The sequence below is a fragment of the Ascaphus truei genome, chromosome 6 (genome assembly GCF_040206685.1).
Source record: "Ascaphus truei isolate aAscTru1 chromosome 6, aAscTru1.hap1, whole genome shotgun sequence".
NCBI classification, from domain to species: Eukaryota; Metazoa; Chordata; class Amphibia; order Anura; family Ascaphidae; genus Ascaphus; species Ascaphus truei.
The window spans coordinates 136,255,103-136,277,581 of NC_134488.1; the positions used below are offsets into that span (position 1 = coordinate 136,255,103).

The following is a 22,479-nucleotide window of genomic DNA, read 5'->3' on the forward strand; positions in this document are numbered from 1 at the left end:
GGGGCAGCCCCGGGATAGCAGGGGGGGCAGCCAAGGGATAGCAGAGGGGGGCAGCCCTGGGATAGCAGAGGGGGGCAGCCCTGGGATAGCAGAGGTGGGCAGCCCTGGGATAGCAGGGGGGGCAGCCAAGGGATAGCAGAGGGGGGCAGCCCTGGGATAGCAGAGGGGGGCAGCCCTGGGATAGCAGAGGGGGGCAGCCCTGGGATAGCAGAGGGGGGCAGCCCTGGGATAGCAGAGAGGGGCAGCCCTGGGATAGCAGAGGGGGGCAGCCCTGGGATAGCAGAGGAGGGCAGCCCTGGGATAGCAGAGGGGGGCAGCCCTGGGATAGCAGAGGGGGGCAGCCCTGGGATAGCAGAGGGGGGCAGCCCTGGGATAGCAGAGGGGGACAGCCCTGGGATAGCAGAGGGGGGGCAGCCCTGGGATAGCAGAGGGGGGGCAGCCCTGGGATAGCAGAAAGGGGCAGCCCTGGGATAGCATAAAGGGGCAGCCCTGGGATAGCAGAGGGGCCCAGCCCTGGGATAGCAGAGAGGGGCAGCCCTGGGGTAGCAGAGGGGGGCAGCCCTGGGATAGCAGAGGGGGGCAGCCCTGGGATAGCAGAGGGGGGCAGCCCTGGGGTAGCAGAGGGAGGCAGCCCTGGGATAGCAGAGGGGGGCAGCCCTGGGATAGCAGAGGGGGGCAGCCCTGGGATAGCAGAGGGGGGCAGCCCCGGGATAGCAGAGGGAGGCAGCCCTGGTGTAGCAGGGGGGGCAGCCTTGGGGTAGCAGAGGGGGGCAGCCCTGGGATAGCAGATGGAGGCAGCCCTGGGATAGCAGAGGGGGGCAGCCCTGGGATAGCAGAGGTGGGCAGCCCTGGGATAGCAGAGGTGGGCAGCCCTGGGATAGCAGAGGTGGGCAGCCCTGGGATAGCAGGGGGGGCAGCCAAGGGATAGCAGAGGGGGGGAAGCCCTGGGATAGCAGAGGGGGGCAGCCCTGGGATAGCAGAGGGGGGCAGCCCTGGGATAGCAGTGGGGGGCAGCCCTGGGATAGCAGAGGGGGGCAGCCCTGGGATAGCAAAGGGGGGAAGCCCTGGGATAGCAGAGGGGGGCAGCCCTGGGATAGCAGAGGGGGGCAGCCCTGGGATAGCAGAGGGGGGCAGCCCTGGGATAGCAGAGGGGGGCAGCCCTGGGATAGCAGAGGGGGCAGCCCTGGGATAGCAGAGGGGGGGAAGCCCTGGGATAGCAGAGGGGGGCAGCCCTGGGGTAGCAGAGGGGGCCAGCCCTGGGATAGCAGAGGGGGGCAGCCCATGGGTATTAGAGGGGGGCAGCCCTGGGATAGCAGAGGGGGGCAGCCCTGGGATAGCAGAGGGGGGCAGCCCTGGGATAGCAGAGGGGGGCAGCCCTGGGATAGCAGTGGGGGGCAGCCCTGGGATAGCAGAGGGGGGCAGCCCTGGGATAGCAGAGGTGGGCAGCCCTGGGATAGCAGAGGTGGGCAGCCCTGGGATAGCAGGGGGGGCAGCCAAGGGATAGCAGAGGGGGGCAGCCCTGGGATAGCAGAGGGGGGCAGCCCTGGGATAGCAGAGGGGGGCAGCCCTGGGATAGCAGAGGGGGGCAGCCCTGGGATAGCAGTGGGGGGCAGCCCTGGGATAGCAGAGGGGGGCAGCCCTGGGATAGCAAAGGGGGGAAGCCCTGGGATAGCAGAGGGGGGCAGCCCTGGGATAGCAGAGGGGGGCAGCCCTGGGATAGCAGAGGGGGGCAGCCCTGGGATAGCAGAGGGGGGCAGCCCTGGGATAGCAGAGGGGGGCAGCCCTGGGATAGCAGAGGGGGGCAGCCCTGGGATAGCAGAGGGGGGGAAGCCCTGGGATAGCAGAGGGGGGCAGCCCTGGGGTAGCAGAGGGGGCCAGCCCTGGGATAGCAGAGGGGGGCAGCCCTGGGATAGCAGAGGGGGGCAGCCCTGGGATAGCAGAGGGGGGCAGCCCTGGGATAGCAGAGGGGGGCAGCCCTGGGATAGCAGAGGGGGGCAGCCCTGGGATAGCAGAGGGGGGCAGCCCTGGGATAGCAGAGAGGGGGCAGCCCTGGGATAGCAGAGGGATGCAGCCCTGGGATTGCAGAGGGGGGCAGCCCTGGGATAGCAGAGGGGGGGCAGCCCTGGGATAGCAGAGGGGGGGCAGCCCTGGGATAGCAGAGGGGGGGCAGCCCAGGGGTAGCAGAGGGGGGCAGCCCTGGGATAGCAGAGGGGGGGCAGCCCTGGGATAGCAGAGGGGGGCAGCCCTGGGATAGCAGAGGGGGGCAGCCCTGGGATAGCAGAGGGGGGCAGCCCTGGGATAGCAGAGGGTGGCAGCCCTGGGATAGCAGAGGGGGGCAGCCCTAGGGTAGCAGAGGGAGGCAGCCCTGGGATAGCAGAGGGGGGCAGCCCTGGGATAGCAGAGGAAGGCAGCCCTGGGATAGCAGAGAGGGGCTGCCCTGGGGTAGCAGAGGGGGCAGCCCTGGGATAGCAGAGGGGGGCAGCCCTGGGATAGCAGAGGGGGGCATCCCTGGGATAGCAGAGGGAGGCAGCCCTGGGATAGCAGAGGGGGGCAGCCTTGGGATAGCAGAGGGGGGCAGCCCTGGGGTAGCAGAGGGGGGCAGCCCTGGGATAGCAGAGGGGGAAGCCCTGGGATAGCAGAGGGAGGCAGGCAGCCCTGGGGTAGCAGAGGGGGGCAGCCCTGGGGTAGCAGTACTGTATACTGATACAGAATTCTCCTCCCCTTTTTGGAATAAGTTGTTTCCCCTGACAGTATATCTTTTTATAATAAAATCATTTTCTTGTAAATATAAAAAAATTTAAGAATGTTTTAAGTAATCATTTTATTTTTTTCAATGAATATACTTTGGTATACAGTACTGATAGACACACACTGTATACTTGATGTCTCAGTGTACAGTATATATGTATGTAATCATATACTTGTAACGTTGGAAGCCTGGCAGGATTTGGGACGGGATTAGCACGGGTATACTCACTGATGGAAGGACTGCGGAGAGTTATATATGGTGCATATGGTATATATGATATATATGGTATATATGGCGTATTTACAGATGAACACTACAAACAGATTAACATTTAGATCTAATGCGGAAATATTGAATTTGGGAGTGAATTCTTGTATTTGTGATATGTTTTGTAGCATATATACCAGGGGCCCCAACTCCAGTCCTCAAGGGTTACCAACAGGTCAGGTTTTCAGGATATCCCTTCTTCAGCACAGGTGGTGCAGTCTGAGCCACTGATTGAGCCACTGATTGAGCCACCTGTGCTGAATCAGGGACAGGCGTTTTAACAGGATGGGTCCAAAGAGAACCCAAGAAAGTTCCTATATCTAGCACTCGCCGTGGCAAATAGTGGGTGTGTGATTATTCCGTGAGATATAAATATCCCCAACAGAACGGCCTATGACCAGAGACTGACATATATAATACATATATACAGTAATACATATATACTGTAATACATATATACTGTAATACATATATAATACATATATACTGTAATACATATATACTGTAATACATATATACTGTAATACATATATAATACATATATACAGTAATACATATATACTGTAATACATATATACTGTAATACATATATAATACATATATACTGTAATACATATATAATACATATATACTGTAATACATATACTGTATACTGTAATACATATATACTGTAATACATATATACTGTAATACATATATAATACATGTATACAGTAATACATATATACTGTAATACATATATACTGTAATACATATATAATACATATATACTGTAATACATATATAATACATATATACTGTAATACATATATAATACATATATACAGTAATACATATATACTGTAATACATATATAATACATATACAGTAATACATATATACTGTAAGACATATATAATACATATACAGTAATACATATATAATACATATACAGTAATACATATATACTGTAATACATATATACTGTAATACATATATAATACATATATACTGTAATACATATATAATACATATATACTGTAATACATATATACTGTAATACATATATACTGTAATACATATATACTGTAATACAAATATAATACATATATACTGTAATACATATATACTGTAATACATATATACTGTAATACATATATAATACATATATACTGTAATACATATATACTGTAATACATATATAATACATATATACTGTAATACATATATAATACATATATACTGTAATACATATATAATACATATATACTGTAATACATATATACTGTAATACATATATACTGTAATACATATATAATACATATATACTGTAATACATATATACTGTAATACATATATACTGTAATACATATATACTGTAATACATATATAATACATATATACTGTAATACATATATACTGTAATACATATATAATACATATATACAGTAAAACATATATACTGTAATACATATATAATACATATACTTTAATACATATATACAGTAATACATATATAATAATACATATATACAGTAATACATATATACTGTAATACATATATACAGTAATACATATATACAGTAATACATATATACTGTAATACATATATACTGTAATACATATATACAGTAATACATGTATACTGTAATACATATATACAGTAATACATATATACAGTAATACATATATACTGTAATACATATATACAGTAATACATATATACTGTAATACATATATACAGTAATACATATATACTGTAATACATATATAATAATACATATATACAGTAATACATATATACAGTAATACATATATACTGTAATACATATACTGTAATACATATATACTGTAATACATATATACTGTAATACATATATAATAATACATATATACAGTAATACATATATACAGTAATACATATATACTGTAATACATATATACTGTAATACATATATACTGTAATACATATATAATAATACATATATACTGTAATACATATATACAGTAATACATATATACTGTAATACATATATACAGTAATACATATATACTGTAATACATATATACTGTAATACATATATACAGTAATACATATATACACTAATACATATATAATACATATATACTGTAATACATATATACAGTAATACATATATACTGTAATACATATATACAGTAATACATATATACTGTAATACATATATAATACATATATACAGTAATACATATATACAGTAATACATATATACTGTAATACATATATAATACATATATACTGTAATACATATACAGTAATACATATATAATACATATACAGTAATACATATATACTGTAATACATATATAATACATATACAGTAATACATATATACTGTAATACATATATACTGTAATACATATATAATACATATACAGTAATACATATATACTGTAATACATATATAATAATACATATATACAGTAATACATATATAATAATACATATATACAGTAATACATATATAATACATATATACAGTAATACATATATACTGTAATACATATATACTGTAATACATATATAATACATATACAGTAATACATATATACTGTAATACATATATAATACATATACAGTAATACATATATACTGTAATACATATATAATAATACATATATACAGTAATACATATATACAGTAATACATATATAATACATATATACAGTAATACATATATACTGTAATACATATATACTGTAATACATATATAATACATATACAGTAATACATATATACTGTAATACATATATAATACATATACAGTAATACATATATACTGTAATACATATATAATAATACATATATACAGAAATACATATATAATAATACATATATAATAATACATATATACAGTAATACATATATAATAATACATATATAATACATATATACTGTAATACATATATAATACATATATAATACATATATACTGTAATACATATATAATACATATATACAGTAATACATATATACTGTAATACATATATACTGTAATACATATATAATACATATACAGTAATACATATATACTGTAATACATATATAATAATACATATATACAGTAATACATATATAATAATACATATATAATAATACATATATACAGTAATACATATATAATAATACATATATAATACATATATACTGTAATACATATATAATACATATATAATAATACATATATAATACATATATACTGTAATACATATATAATAATACATATATACTGTAATACATATATAATAATACATATACACTGTAATACATATATAATAATACATATATAATAATACATATATACTGTAATACATATATAATACATATATACTGTAATACATATATACTGTAATACATATATACTGTAATACATATATACTGTAATACATATATAATACATATATACTGTAATACATATATACTGTAATACATATATACTGTAATACATATATAATACATATATACTGTAATACATATATACTGTAATACATATATAATACATATATACTGTAATACATATATACTGTAATACATATATATTGTAATACATATATAATACATATATACTGTAATACATATATACTGTAATACATATATATTGTAATACATATATACTGTAATACATATATAATACATATATACACATATATACAGTAATACATATATAATAATACATATATACAGTAATACATATATACTGTAATACATATATACAGTAATACATATATACAGTAATACATATATACAGTAATACATTTATACTGTAATACATATATACTGTAATACATATATACAGTAATACATATATACTGTAATACATATATAATAATACATATATACAGTAATACATATATACAGTAATACATATATACTGTAATACATATACTGTAATACATATATACTGTAATACATATATACTGTAATACATATATAATAATACATATATACAGTAATACATATATACTGTAATACATATATACTGTAATACATATACTGTAATACATATATACTGTAATACATATATACTGTAATACATATATACAGTAATACATATATACTGTAATACATATATACTGTAATACATATATACTGTAATACATATATACTGTAATACATATATACAGTAATACATATATACACTAATACATATATAATACATATATACTGTAATACATATATACAGTAATACATATATACTGTAATACATATATACAGTAATACATATATACTGTAATACATATATACAGTAATACATATATACAGTAATACATATATACTGTAATACATATATAATACATATACAGTAATACATATATACTGTAATACATATATAATACATATACAGTAATACATATATACTGTAATACATATATAATACATATACAGTAATACATATATACTGTAATACATATATAATACATATACAGTAATACATATATACTGTAATACATATATAATAATACATATATACAGTAATACATATATAATAATACATATATACAGTAATACATATATAATACATATATACAGTAATACATATATACTGTAATACATATATACTGTAATACATATATAATACATATACAGTAATACATATATACTGTAATACATATATAATACATATACAGTAATACATATATACTGTAATACATATATAATAATACATATATACAGAAATACATATATAATAATACATATATAATAATACATATATACAGTAATACATATATAATAATACATATATAATACATATATACTGTAATACATATATAATACATATATAATACATATATACTGTAATACATATATAATACATATATACAGTAATACATATATATTGTAATACATATATACTGTAATACATATATAATACATATACAGTAATACATATATACTGTAATACATATATAATAATACATATATACAGTAATACATATATAATAATACATATATAATAATACATATATACAGTAATACATATATAATAATACATATATAATACATATATACTGTAATAAATATATAATACATATATAATAATACATATATAATACATATATACTGTAATACATATATAATAATACATATATACTGTAATACATATATAATAATACATATACACTGTAATACATATATAATAATACATATATAATAATACATATATACTGTAATACATATATAATAATACATATATAATAATACATATATAATAATACATATATACTGTAATACATATATAATACATATACAGTAATACATATATACTGTAATACATATATAATAATACATATATACTGTAATACATATATAATAATACATATATACTGTAATACATATATAATACATATACAGTAATACATATATACTGTAATACATATATAATACATATATACTGTAATACATGTATAATACATATATACTGTAATACATATATAATACATATATAATAATACATATATAATACATATATACTGTAATACATATATAATACATATATACAGTAATACATATATACTGTAATACATATATAATACATATACAGTAATATATATAATACATATACAGTAATACATATATACTGTAATACATATATAATAATACATATATACAGTAATACATATATAATAATACATATATAATACATATATACTGTAATACATATATAATAATACATATATAATAATACATATATACTGTAATACATATATAATAATACATATACACTGTAATACATATATAATACATATATAATAATACATATATACTGTAATACATATATAATAATACATATATAATAATACATATATAATAATACATATATAATAATACATATATACTGTAATGCATATATAATAATACATATATACTGTAATACATATATAATACACATACAGTAATACATATATACTGTAATACATATATAATAATACATATATACTGTAATACATATATAATAATACATATATACTGTAATACATATATAATACATATATAATAATACATATATAATACATATATACTGTAATACATATATAATAATACATATATACTGTAATACATATATAATACATATATACAGTAATACATATATACTGTAATACATATATACTGTAATACATATATAATACATATACAGTAATACATATATACTGTAATACATATATAATACATATACAGTAATACATATATACTGTAATACATATATAATAATACATATATACAGAAATACATATATAATAATACATATATAATAATACATATATACAGTAATACATATATAATAATACATATATAATACATATATACTGTAATACATATATAATACATATATAATACATATATACTGTAATACATATATAATACATATATACAGTAATACATATATACTGTAATACATATATACTGTAATACATATATAATACATATACAGTAATACATATATACTGTAATACATATATAATAATACATATATACAGTAATACATATATAATAATACATATATAATAATACATATATACAGTAATACATATATAATAATACATATATAATACATATATACTGTAATACATATATAATACATATATAATAATACATATATAATACATATATACTGTAATACATATATAATAATACATATATAATAATACATATATACTGTAATACATATATAATAATACATATACACTGTAATACATATATAATAATACATATATAATAATACATATATAATACATATATACTGTAATACATATATACTGTAATACATATATACTGTAATACATATATAATACATATATACTGTAATACATATATACTGTAATACATATATACTGTAATACATATATACTGTAATACATATATAATACATATATACTGCAATACACATAATACATATATACTGTAATACATATATACTATAATACATATATAATTCATATATACTGTAATACATATATAATACATACAGGCATACCCCGCATTAACGTACGCAATGGGACCAGAGCATGTATGTAAAGCGAAAATGTACTTAAAGTGAAGAACTCCCTTTTCCCCACTTATCGATGCATGTACTGTACTGCAATCGTCATATATGTGCATAACTGATGTAAATAACGCATGTGTAACAGGCTATATAGTCTCCCCGCTTGCGCACAGCTTCGGTACAGGTAGGGAGCCGGTATTGCTGTTCAGGACATGCTGACAGGCGCATGCGTGAGCTGCCGTTTGCCTATTGAGCGATATGTCCTTACTCGCGAGTGTACTTAAAGTGAGTGTCCTTAAACCGGGGTATGCCTGTATATACTGTAATACATATATAATACATATATACTGTAATACATATATGTCCACATAGGACTAAAAGGGAAAGAACAATAACGTTTTAATAAACATATGACAGTAAATAATGAACATATAATGTGCGGTGTAATAAAATCCTCGTAGGAAGTGGGCACCTCCTATAAAACAGTTGGCATACACGTCATGTAACCAAATATGTGATCCCCTATACAAAGGTACATATAGGAGGGACAGGGGGCAGCCCAGACTCCATGTGTATGCGGTTTTTAAGCATTAATCTGGTAATTACGCTACTTGTTACCTGCTCCTGCCTCCTATTAAAAGGTTTGACAAATTTAGGATTGTGTGCGTATCTGCCCCCGATACATACCCCCGATATACACCCCCGATATATACCTTTAGGGAGTTAATGTATTTACTGAAAAGGAGGGTGGAGTTTCCCACTGTAAAAGGGGAGCAGCGGATTGGCTGTGATATATAACGCCTGATGAAGCCAGGAGATGGTCGGCGAAATGCATTGGGAGACCAGGCATCCCGACATACGCTGACAGTAGGATTAGTGACTGGAAGAGCGGAAACCCCGGGGCGGGTGTGAGAGGGGTGGCAGGATACGCTGGGATCATGCCATAGAAATATAACCGGGCCGGAGCACTGAAGGGACGGTACTATATCCTTTATTGTGACCACGGATACATGCCAGAGTGCGCGGGGTACCGCCGAGAAATCTGCTGAAAGGTACACGCCAGGTAACAGGTCACCGCGGACTAGTAACATGGATTATTCATTCCTTATGTTGATATACTATATATCAATGAGATTATCTTTTAATGACGACTAGTAAATCATTGATATTTTAAATACAGTATTTTTCTTTAAAAAAAAAAAAGAATTCTCTTTTTTTGGACCTTGAATGTGTTACTGTGCAGCCTTTCATTTAAAAGAGTTTTCCGTATATATAAGCAGCCGGTGATTGGGAGAGGAGCGTGGGTTGGGTGGGAGGGGCAGCCGGTGATTGGGAGAGGAGCGTGGGTTGGGTGGGAGGGGCAGCCGGTGATTGGGAGAGGAGCGTGGGTTGGGTGGGAGGAGCAGTCGTTGATTGGGAGAGGAGCGTGGGTTGGGTGGGAGGAGTGTGGGTTGGGTGTGAGGAGCAGTCGGTGATTGGGAGAGGAGTGTGGGTTGGGTGGGAGGAGTGTGGGTTGGGTGGGAGGAGCAGTCGGTGATTGGGAAAGGAGCGTGGGTTGGGTGGGAGGGGCAGCCGGTGATTGGGAGAGGAGCGTATGTTGGGTGGGAGGGGCAGCCGGTGATTGGGAGAGGAGCGTATGTTGGGTGGGAGGAGCAGTCGTTGATTGGGAGAGGAGCGTGGGTTGGGTGGGAGGAGTGTGGGTTAGGTGGGAGGAGCAGCCAGTGATTGGGAGAGGAGCGTGTGTTGGGTGCGAGGAGCAGTCGGTGATTGGGAGAGGAGTGTGGGTTGGGTGGGTTGGGTGGGAGGAGTGTGGGTTGGGTGGGAGGGGCAGCTGGTGATTGGGAGAGTAGCGTGGGTTGGGTGGGAGGGGCAGCCGGTGATTGGGAGAGGTGCATGGGTTGGGTGGGAGGAGCTGCCGGTGATTGGGAGAGGAGCGTATGTTGGGTGGGAGGAGCAGTCGTTGATTGGGAGAGGAGCGTGGGTTGGGTGGGAGGAGTGTGGGTTGGGTGGGAGGAGCAGCCAGTGATTGGGAGAGGAGCGTGTGTTGGGTGCGAGGAGCAGTCAGTGATTGGGAGAGGAGTGTGGGTTGGGTGGGAGGAGTGTGGGTTGGGTGGGAGGAGCAGCCAGTGATTGGGAGAGGAGCGTGTGTTTGGTGGGAGGAGCAGCCAGTGATTGGGAGAGGAGCGTGTGTTGGGTGGGAGGAGCAGTCGGTGATTGGGAGAGGAGAGTGGGTTGGGTGGGAGGAGCAGCCAGTGATTGAGAGAGGAGCGGGAGTTGGGTGGGAGGGGCAGCCAGTGATTGGGAGAGGAGCGGGGGTTGTGTGGGAAGAGCAGTCGGTGATTGGGAGAGAAGTGTGTATTGGGTGGGAGGAGCAGCCAGTGATTGGGAGAGGAGCGTGTGTTGGGTGGGAGGAGCAGCCAGTGATTGGGAGAGGAGCGTGTGTTGGGTGGGAGGAGCAGTCGGTGATTGGGAGAGGAGAGTGGGTTGGGTGGGAGGAGCAGCCAGTGATTGAGAGAGGAGTGGGGGTTGGGTGGGAGGGGCAGCCAGTGATTGGGAGAGAAGTGTGTATTGGGTGGGAGGAGCAGCCAGTGATTGGGAGAGGAGCGGGGGTGGGTTTGGTGGGTTTGAGCAGCCGGTGGTTGGGAGAGGAACGCATGTTGGGTGGGGGAGCAGCCAGTGATTGGGAGAGGAGCGTGTGCTGAGTGGGAGGAGCAGCCGGTGATTGGGAGAGGAGGGTGTGCTGGGTGGGAGGAGCAGTCGGTGATTGGGAGAGGAGGGTGTGCTGGGTGGGAGGAGCAGTCGGTGATTGAGAGAGAAGTGTGTATTGGGTGGGAAGAGCAGTCGGTAATGGGAGAGGAGAGTGGGTTGGGTGGGGAGAGGCGCGTGGGTTGGGTGGGGAGAGGAGCGTGGGTTGGGTGGGGAGAGGAGCGTGGGTTGGGTGGGGAGAGGAGCGTGGGTTGGGTGGGGAGAGGAGAGTGTGTTGGGTGGGGAGAGGAGCGTGGGTTGGGTGGGAAGAGGAGCGTGGGTTGGGTGGGGAGAGGAGCGTGGGTTGGGTGGGGAGAGGAGCGTGGGTTGGGTGGGGAGAGGAGCGTGGGTTGGGTGGGGAGAGGAGCGTGGGTTGGGTGGGGAGAGGAGCGTGGGTTGGGTGGGGAGAGGAGCGTGGGTTGGGTGGGGAGAGGAGCGTGGGTTGGTGGGGAGAGGAGCGTGGGTTGGGTGGGGAGAGGAGCGTGGGTTGGGTGGGGAGAGGAGCGTGGGTTGGTGGGGAGAGGAGCGTGGGTTGGGTGGGGAGAGGAGCGTGGGTTGGGTGGGGAGAGGAGCGTGTGCTGGGTTGGAGGAGCCGTCAGTGATTGGGAGAGGAGCGTGGGATGAACAGCCGGTGATTGGGAGAGGAGCGTATGCAGGGTGGGAGGAGCCATCAGTGATTGGGAAAGGAGCGTATGTTGAGTGGGAGGAGCCGTCAGTGATTGGGAGAGGAGCGTGTGCTGGGTGGGAGGAGCCGTCAGTGATTGGGAGAGGAGCGTGTGCTGGGTGGGAGGAGCCGTCAGTGATTGGGAGAGGAGCGTGTGCTGGGTGGGAGGAGCCGTCAGTGATTGGGAGAGGAGCGTGTGCTGGGTGGGAGGAGCCGTCAGTGATTGGGAGAGGAGCGTGTGCAGGGTGGGAGGAGCCGTCAGTGATTGGGAGAGGAGCGTGTGCTGGGTGGGAGGAGCCATCAGTGATTGGGAGAGGAGCGTGTGCTGGGTGGGAGGAGCCGTCAGTGATTGGGAGAGGAATGCGTGTTGGGGGGGATGAGCAGCCAGTGATTGGGAGAGGAATGCGTGTTGGGGGGGAGGAGCAGCCAGAGATTGGGAGAGGAATGCGTGTTGGGGGGGAGGAGCAGCCAGTGATTGGGAGAGGAATGCGTGTTGGGGGCGGAGGAGCAGCCAGTGTTTGGGAGAGGTACGCGTGTTGGGTGGCAGGAGCAGTCGGTGATTGGGAGAGGAGATGGTGTTGGGTGGGAGGAGCAGAACCCCAAAGGCAAACACACGTGTGCATGTATGAATATCGCAAAACAGCAATATGTACATATGTAGATAAAGTAACACACGCACATACATATATATATGGTATTTACTCACCCGGGCCTTCAGCAGCCGCTCCTTCTCTGCCATGGCCTCACGAAGCTGGCGCTCCATCTCTGCAATTTTGGGCAGGGAGCTGAGAGAAACGTGGACACGATTAGACCAGTGAAGAGAGACACTCTGCAAGGTCATCCCTCGCACCCTCGCGGCTCTGAGATTCTGCTTGCTAAACCTTCTCTAAGACACAGATAGTGGCCAGTGCCGAATCTGTGGCCCCGGGGGCTGTGCGCGGCGACAAGACCTCATACTATTTAACCTGTGAAGAACTGAAAACGTCTCGGGATGTCCTGAAAACGTCTCGGGATGTCCTGAAAACGTCTCGGGATGTCCAGAAAACGTCTCGGGATGTCCTGAAAACGTCTCGGGATGTCCTGAAAACGTCTCGGGATGTCCTGAAAACGTCTCGGGATGTCCTGACACAGGGGCTGGTTCCCCCTCAGTGTTTATTAGGGATTAAACTCATTCCCGGTTTGCTAATATTCTGTGTGCTCCCCTGTTCCTGAGAGTACTTTCTGCTTTCATTGCAATGAGCTGCAGACCAAGCAACACCCTGCAGGCCCAGTATCAGCTGCAGTACCATCCAACACTAAAGGAGGCATCGTAACCCCTGCATCACCCTACCTTAGCGGAAGTCTGGCTGGCCCGTTCTGCGTTTTCCCTCCATAAGATCCTGTTCTCTCCTCTCCTCGGGCGTGATGGATCCGGGAGATCTGAAGATTGGGGCTGACGGCCAGGGCGATCTGACCCCCAGCACTGCTAGAGGAGACGGCAAGATGCAATGCCAGCCCTGTCCCTTCCAAACAGCCTGCAAAGCAACACGGTCAGTCCTGCGCCACAGAGCATGCAATCTAATGTGCGGGGACACTGCAGAACTGGGGTGCACGTAACCACGCACTGCAATAATAAGGACAATAATACTTATATTAATGGCACTAATAATCCCCAAGGAACGGCATTTCCTGGTAATGAATAACCCGCCGGGAGGCGCCCAGGTCATCACCAGGTCACCAAATAAAGTTATTCTTTCTGATTAATACTTTATAGGAAATAATAAGGATGGCCCCGTGTGTGGGTCTGAAATCTGTACATTCAGAGATACGAGTCAAACACAAAGTATCCGGCCGCTCCTCCTCTTACCGTGCACCCCACAACTGGAACAGTCTGCCGGAGACTCTCACTGCAGCCCCCATTCTAAGTTCTTTCAAAATTAAAGCTGCCTCACATTTTAATCTGGTCTGTAACTGTTACATACGCCTATAATATATATTATCTCTAACTGTGCATGCAATGTCTTGTATATAATGTATACCCTGCTCACATAATGTAACTATGTATTTGTAACCATGTACTGTATCTGTCATTATAACTCTGTGCCCAGGACATGCGTGAGAACGAGAGGTAACTCTCACTGTATTACTGTAACACATGTTATAACTCTGTGCCCAGGACATGCGTGAGAGCGAGAGGTAACCCTCACTGTATTACTGCCTGTAACATGTTATAACTATGTGCCCAGGACATGCGTGAGAACGAGAGGTAACTCTCACTGTATTACTGCCTGTAACACGTTATAACTCTGTGCCCAGGACATGCGTGAGAACGAGAGGTAACTCTCACTGTATTACTGCTGGTAACACATGTTATAACTCTGTGCCCAGTACATGCGTGAGAACGAGAGGTAACTCTCACTGTATTACTGCCTGTAACACATGTTATAACTCTGTGCCCAGGACATGTGTGAGAACGGGAGGTAACTCTCACTATATTACTGCCTGTAACACATGTTATAACTCTGTGCCCAGGACATACATGAGAACGAGAGGTAACTCTCACTGTATTACTGCCTGTAACACGTTATAACTCTATGCCCAGGACATGCGTGAGAACGAGAGGTAACTCTCACTGTATTACTGTAACACATGTTATAACTCTGTGCCCAGGACATGCGTGAGAGCGAGAGGTAACCCTCACTGTATTACTGCCTGTAACATGTTATAACTATGTGCCCAGGACATGCGTGAGAACGAGAGGTAACTCTCACTGTATTACTGCTGGTAACACATGTTATAACTCTGTGCCCAGTACATGCGTGAGAACGGGAGGTAACTCTCACTATATTACTGCCTGTAACACATGTTATAACTCTGTGCCCAGGACATACATGAGAACGAGAGGTAACTCTCACTGTATTACTGCCTGTAACACGTTATAACTCTATGCCCAGGACATGCGTGAGAACGAGAGGTAACTCTCACTGTATTACTGCCTGTAACACGTTATAACTCTATGCCCAGGACATGCGTGAGAACGAGAGGTAACTCTCACTGTATTACTTCCTGTAACACATGTTATAACTCTGTGCCCAGGACATGCGTGAGAACGAGAGGTAACTCTCACTGTATTACTGCCTGTAACACGTTATAACTCTGTGCTCAGGACATGCGTGAGAACGAGAGGTAACTCTCACTGTATTACTGCCTGTAACACATGTTATAACTCTGTGCCCAGGACATGTGTGAGAACGAGAGGTAACTCTCACTGTATTACTTCCTGTAACACGTTATAACTCTGTGCCAAGGACATGCGTGAGAACGAGAGGTAACTCTCACTGTATTACTGCCTGTAACACATGTTATAACTCTGTGCCCAGGACATGCGTGAGAACGGGAGGTAACTCTCACTGTATTACTGCCTGTAAAACGTTATAACTCTGTGCCCAGGACATGCGTGAGAACGAGAGGTAACTCTCACTGTATTACTGCCTGTAACACGTTATAACTCTGTGCCCAGGACATGCGTGAGAACGAGAGGTAACTCTCACTGTATTACTGCCTGTAACACGTTATAACTCTGTGCCCAGGACATGCGTGAGAACGAGAGGTAACTCTCACTGTATTACTGCCTGTAACACGTTATAACTCTGTGCCCAGGACATGCGTGAGAACGAGAGGTAACTCTCACTGTATTACTGCCTGGTAACACGTTATAACTCTGTGCCCAGGACATGCGTGAGAACGAGAGGTAACTCTCACTGTATTACTGCCTGTAACACGTTATAACTCTGTGCCCAGAACATGCGTGAGAACGAGAGGTAACTCTCACTGCCTGTAACACATGTTATAACTCTGTGCCCAGGACATGTGTGAGAACGAGAGGTAACTCTCACTGTATTACTGCCTGTAACACGTTATAACTCTGTGCCCAGTACATGCGTGAGAACGAGAGGTAACTCTCACTGTATTACTGCCTGTAACATGTTATAAGTCTGTGCTCAGGACATGTGTGAGAACGAGAGGTAACTCTCACTGTATTACTGCCTGTAACACATGTTATAACTCTGTGCCCAGGACATGCGTGAGAACGAGAGGTAACTCTCACTGTATTACTGCCTGTAACACGTTATAACTCTGTGCCCAGGACATGCGTGAGAACGAGAGGTAACTCTCACTGTATTACTGCCTGTAACACGTTACAACTCTGTGCCCAGGACATGCGTGAGAACGAGAGGTAACTCTCACTGTATTACTGCCTGTAACACGTTATAACTCTGTGCCCAGGACATGCGTGAGAACGAGAGGTAACTCTCACTGTATTACTGCCTGTAACACGTTATAACTCTGTGCCCAGGACATGCGTGAGAACGAGAGGTAACTCTCACTGTATTACTGCCTGTAACACATGTTATAACTCTGTGCCCAGGACATGCGTGAGAACGGGAGGTAACTCTCACTGTATTACTGCCTGTAACACACGTTATAACTCTGTGCCCAGGACATGCGTGAGAATGAGAGGTAACCCTCACTGTATTACTGCCTGTAACATGTTATAACTATGTGCCCAGGACATGCGTGAGAACGAGAGGTAACTCTCACTGTATTACTGCCTGTAACACGTTATAACTCTGTGCCCAGGACATGCGTGAGAACGAGAGGTAACTCTCACTGTATTACTGCCTGTAACATGTTATAAGTCTGTGCTCAGGACATGTGTGAGAACGAGAGGTAACTCTCACTGTATTACTGCCTGTAACACATGTTATAACTCTGTGCCCAGGACATGCGTGAGAACGAGAGGTAACTCTCACTGTATTACTGCCTGTAACACGTTACAACTCTGTGCCCAGGACATGCGTGAGAACGAGAGGTAACTCTCACTGTATTACTGCCTGTAACACGTTATAACTCTGTGCCCAGGACATGCGTGAGAACGAGAGGTAACTCTCACTGTATTACTGCCTGTAACACGTTATAACTCTGTGCCCAGGACATGCGTGAGAACGAGAGGTAACTCTCAATGTATTACTGCCTGTAACACATGTTATAACTCTGTGCCCAGGACATGCGTGAGAACGGGAGGTAACTCTCACTGTATTACTGCCTGTAACACACGTTATAACTCTGTGCCCAGGACATGCGTGAGAACGAGAGGTAACTCTCACTGTATTACTGCCTGTAACACGTTATAACTATGTGCCCAGGACATGCGTGAGAACGAGAGGTAACTCTCACTGTATTACTGCCTGTAACATGTTATAAGTCTGTGCCCAGGACATACGTGAGAACGAGAGGTAACTCTCACTGTATTACTGCCTGTAACACATGTTATAACTCTGTGCCCAGGACATGCGTGAGAATGAGAGGTAACTCTCACTGTATTACTGCCTGTAACACGTTATAACTCTGTGCCCAGGACATGCGTGAGAACGAGAGGTAACTCTCACTGTATTACTGCCTGTAACACGTTATAACTCTGTGCCCAGGACATGTGTGAGAACGAGAGGTAACTCTCACTGTATTACTGCCTGGTAACACGTTATAACTCTGTGCCCAGGACATGCGTGAGAACGAGAGGTAACTCTCACTGTATTACTGCCTGTAACACGTTATAACTCTGTGCCCAGGACATGCGTGAGAACGAGAGGTAACTCTCACTGTATTACTGCCTGTAACACATGTTATAACTCTGTGCCCAGGACATGTGTGAGAACGAGAGGTAACTCTCACTGTATTACTGCCTGTAACACGTTATAACTCTGTGCCAAGGACATGCGTGAGAACGAGAGGTAACTCTCACTGTATTACTGCCTGTAACACATGTTATAACTCTGTGCCCAGGACATGCGTGAGAACGAGAGGTAACTCTCACTGTATTACTGCCAGTAACACATGTTATAACTCTGTGCCCAGGACATGCGTGAGAACGAGAGGTAACTCTCACTGTATTACTGCCTGTAACACGTTATAACTCTGTGCCCAGGACATGCGTGAGAACGAGAGGTAACTCTCACTGTATTACTGCCTGTAACACGTTATAACTCTGTGCCCAGGACATGCGTGAGAACGAGAGGTAACTCTCACTGTATTACTGCCTGTAACACGTTATAACTCTGTGCCCAGGACATGCGTGAGAACGAGAGGTAACTCTCACTGTATTACTGCCTGTAACACATGTTATAACTCTGTGCCCAGGACATGCGTGAGAACGAGAGGTAACTCTCACTGTATTACTGCCTGTAACACGTTACAACTCTGTGCCCAGGACATGCGTGAGAACGAGAGGTAACTCTCACTGTATTACTGCCTGTAACACGTTATAACTCTGTGCCCAGGACATGCGTGAGAACGAGAGGTAACTCTCACTGTATTACTGCCTGTAACACGTTATAACTCTGTGCCCAGGACATGCGTGAGAACGAGAGGTAACTCTCACTGTATTACTGCCTGTAACACATGTTATAACTCTGTGCCCAGGACATGCGTGAGAACGGGAGGTAACTCTCACTGTATTACTGCCTGTAACACACGTTATAACTCTGTGCCCAGGACATGCGTGAGAACGAGAGGTAACTCTCACTGTATTACTGCCTGTAACACGTTATAACTATGTGCCCAGGACATGCGTGAGAACGAGAGGTAACTCTCACTGTATTACTGCCTGTAACATGTTATAAGTCTGTGCCCAGGACATACGTGAGAACGAGAGGTAACTCTCACTGTATTACTGCCTGTAACACATGTTATAACTCTGTGCCCAGGACATGCGTGAGAATGAGAGGTAACTCTCACTGTATTACTGCCTGTAACACGTTATAACTCTGTGCCCAGGACATGCGTGAGAACGAGAGGTAACTCTCACTGTATTACTGCCTGTAACACGTTATAACTCTGTGCCAAGGACATGTGTGAGAACGAGAGGTAACTCTCACTGTATTACTGCCTGGTAACACGTTATAACTCTGTGCCCAGGACATGCGTGAGAACGAGAGGTAACTCTCACTGTATTACTGCCTGTAACACGTTATAACTCTGTGCCCAGGACATGCGTGAGAACGAGAGGTAACTCTCACTGTATTACTGCCTGTAACACATGTTATAACTCTGTGCCCAGGACATGTGTGAGAACGAGAGGTAACTCTCACTGTATTACTGCCTGTAACACGTTATAACTCTGTGCCAAGGACATGCGTGAGAACGAGAGGTAACTCTCACTGTATTACTGCCTGTAACACATGTTATAACTCTGTGCCCAGGACATGCGTGAGAACGAGAGGTAACTCTCACTGTATTACTGCCAGTAACACATGTTATAACTCTGTGCCCAGGACATGCGTGAGAACGAGAGGTAACTCTCACTGTATTACTGCCTGTAACACGTTATAACTCTGTGCCCAGGACATGCGTGAGAACGAGAGGTAACTCTCACTGTATTACTGCCTGTAACACGTTATAACTCTGTGCCCAGGACATGCGTGAGAACGAGAGGTAACTCTCACTGTATTACTGCCTGTAACACATGTTATAACTCTGTGCCCAGGACATGCGTGGGAATGAGAGGTAACTCTCACTGTATTACTGCCTGTAACACATGTTATAACTCTGTGCCCAGGACATGCGTGAGAACGAGAGGTAACTCTTGCTGTATTACTGCCTGTAACACACGTTATAACTCTGTTCCCAGGACATGGTGAGAACGAGAGGTAACTCTCACTGTATTACTGCCTGTAACACATGTTATAACTCTGTGCCCAGGACATGCGTGAGAACGAGAGGTAACTCTCACTGTATTACTGCCTGTAACACGTTATAACTCTGTGCCCAGGACATGCGTGAAAACGAGAGGTAACTCTCACTGTATTACTGCCTGTAACACATGTTATAACTCTGTGCCCAGGACATGCGTGAGAACGAGAGGTAACTCTCACTGTATTACTGCCTGTAACACGTTATAACTCTGTGCCCAGGACATGCGTGAGAACGAGAGGTAACTCTCACTGTATTACTGCCTGTAACACATGTTATAACTCTGTGCCCAGGACATGCGTGAGAACGAGAGGTAACTCTCACTGTATTACTGCCTGTAACACGTTATAACTCTGTGCCCAGGACATGCGTGAGAACGAGAGGTAACTCTCACTGTATTACTGCCTGTAACACATGTTATAACTATGTGCTCAGGACATGCGTGAGAACGAGAGGTAACTCTCACTGTATTACTGCCTGTAACACATGTTATAACTCTGTGCCCAGGACATGCGTGAGAGCGAGAGGTAACTCACTGTATTATTGCCTGTAACACGTTATAACTCTGTGCCCAGGACATGCGTGAGAACGAGAGGTAACTCTCACTGTATTACTGCCTGTAACACGTTATAACTCTGTGCCCAGGACATGGTGAGAACGAGAGGTAACTCTCACTGTATTACTGCCTGTAACACATGTTATAACTCTATGCCCAGGACATGCGTGAGAACGAGAGGTAACGCTCACTGTATTACTGCCTGTAACACACGTTATAACTCTGTGCTCAGGACATGCGTGAGAACGAGAGGTAACTCTCACTGTATTACTGCCTGTAACACACGTTATAACTCTGTGCCCAGGACATGCGTGAGAGCGAGAGGTAACTCTCACTGTATTACTTCCTGTAACACATGTTATAACTCTGTGCCCAGGACATGCGTGAGAACGAGAGGTAACTCTCACTGTATTACTGCCTGTAACACGTTATAACTCTGTGCCCAGGACATGGTGAGAACGAGAGGTAACTCTCACTGTATTACTGCCTGTAACACATGTTATAACTCTGTGCCCAGGACATGCGTGAGAACGAGCGGTAACTCTCACTGTATTACTGCCTGTAACACGTTATAACTCTGTGCCCAGGACATGGTGAGAACGAGCGATAACTCTCACTGTATTACTGCCTGTAACACATGTTATAAATAAATAAACATAAGAACAAACTTTCAGGCCAAAACCTCGAGGGACGTTCAACCAACGATTCGTTTTCTGTTACTTTCAGCTTTTGATTTTTAATAAAATGGTTTTACTTTTTTTGCGTTTTA

At 41.8% G+C, this 22,479-nt stretch overlaps 1 protein-coding gene across 1 annotated transcript in view; it reads right to left on the minus strand.

The window, feature by feature from the left end:
* Positions 1-22,479, minus strand: part of PHLDB3 (pleckstrin homology like domain family B member 3) — a 112,243-nt gene that overhangs the window by 22,838 nt on the left and 66,926 nt on the right. Inside the window, exons 8-9 of the mRNA XM_075606431.1 lie at positions 14,757-14,940; positions 14,133-14,211 (exon numbers count right to left, since the gene is read on the minus strand). Of these exons, the coding sequence (XP_075462546.1) occupies positions 14,133-14,211; positions 14,757-14,940 (263 nt within the window). The remainder of the gene's footprint in view (positions 1-14,132; positions 14,212-14,756; positions 14,941-22,479) is intronic.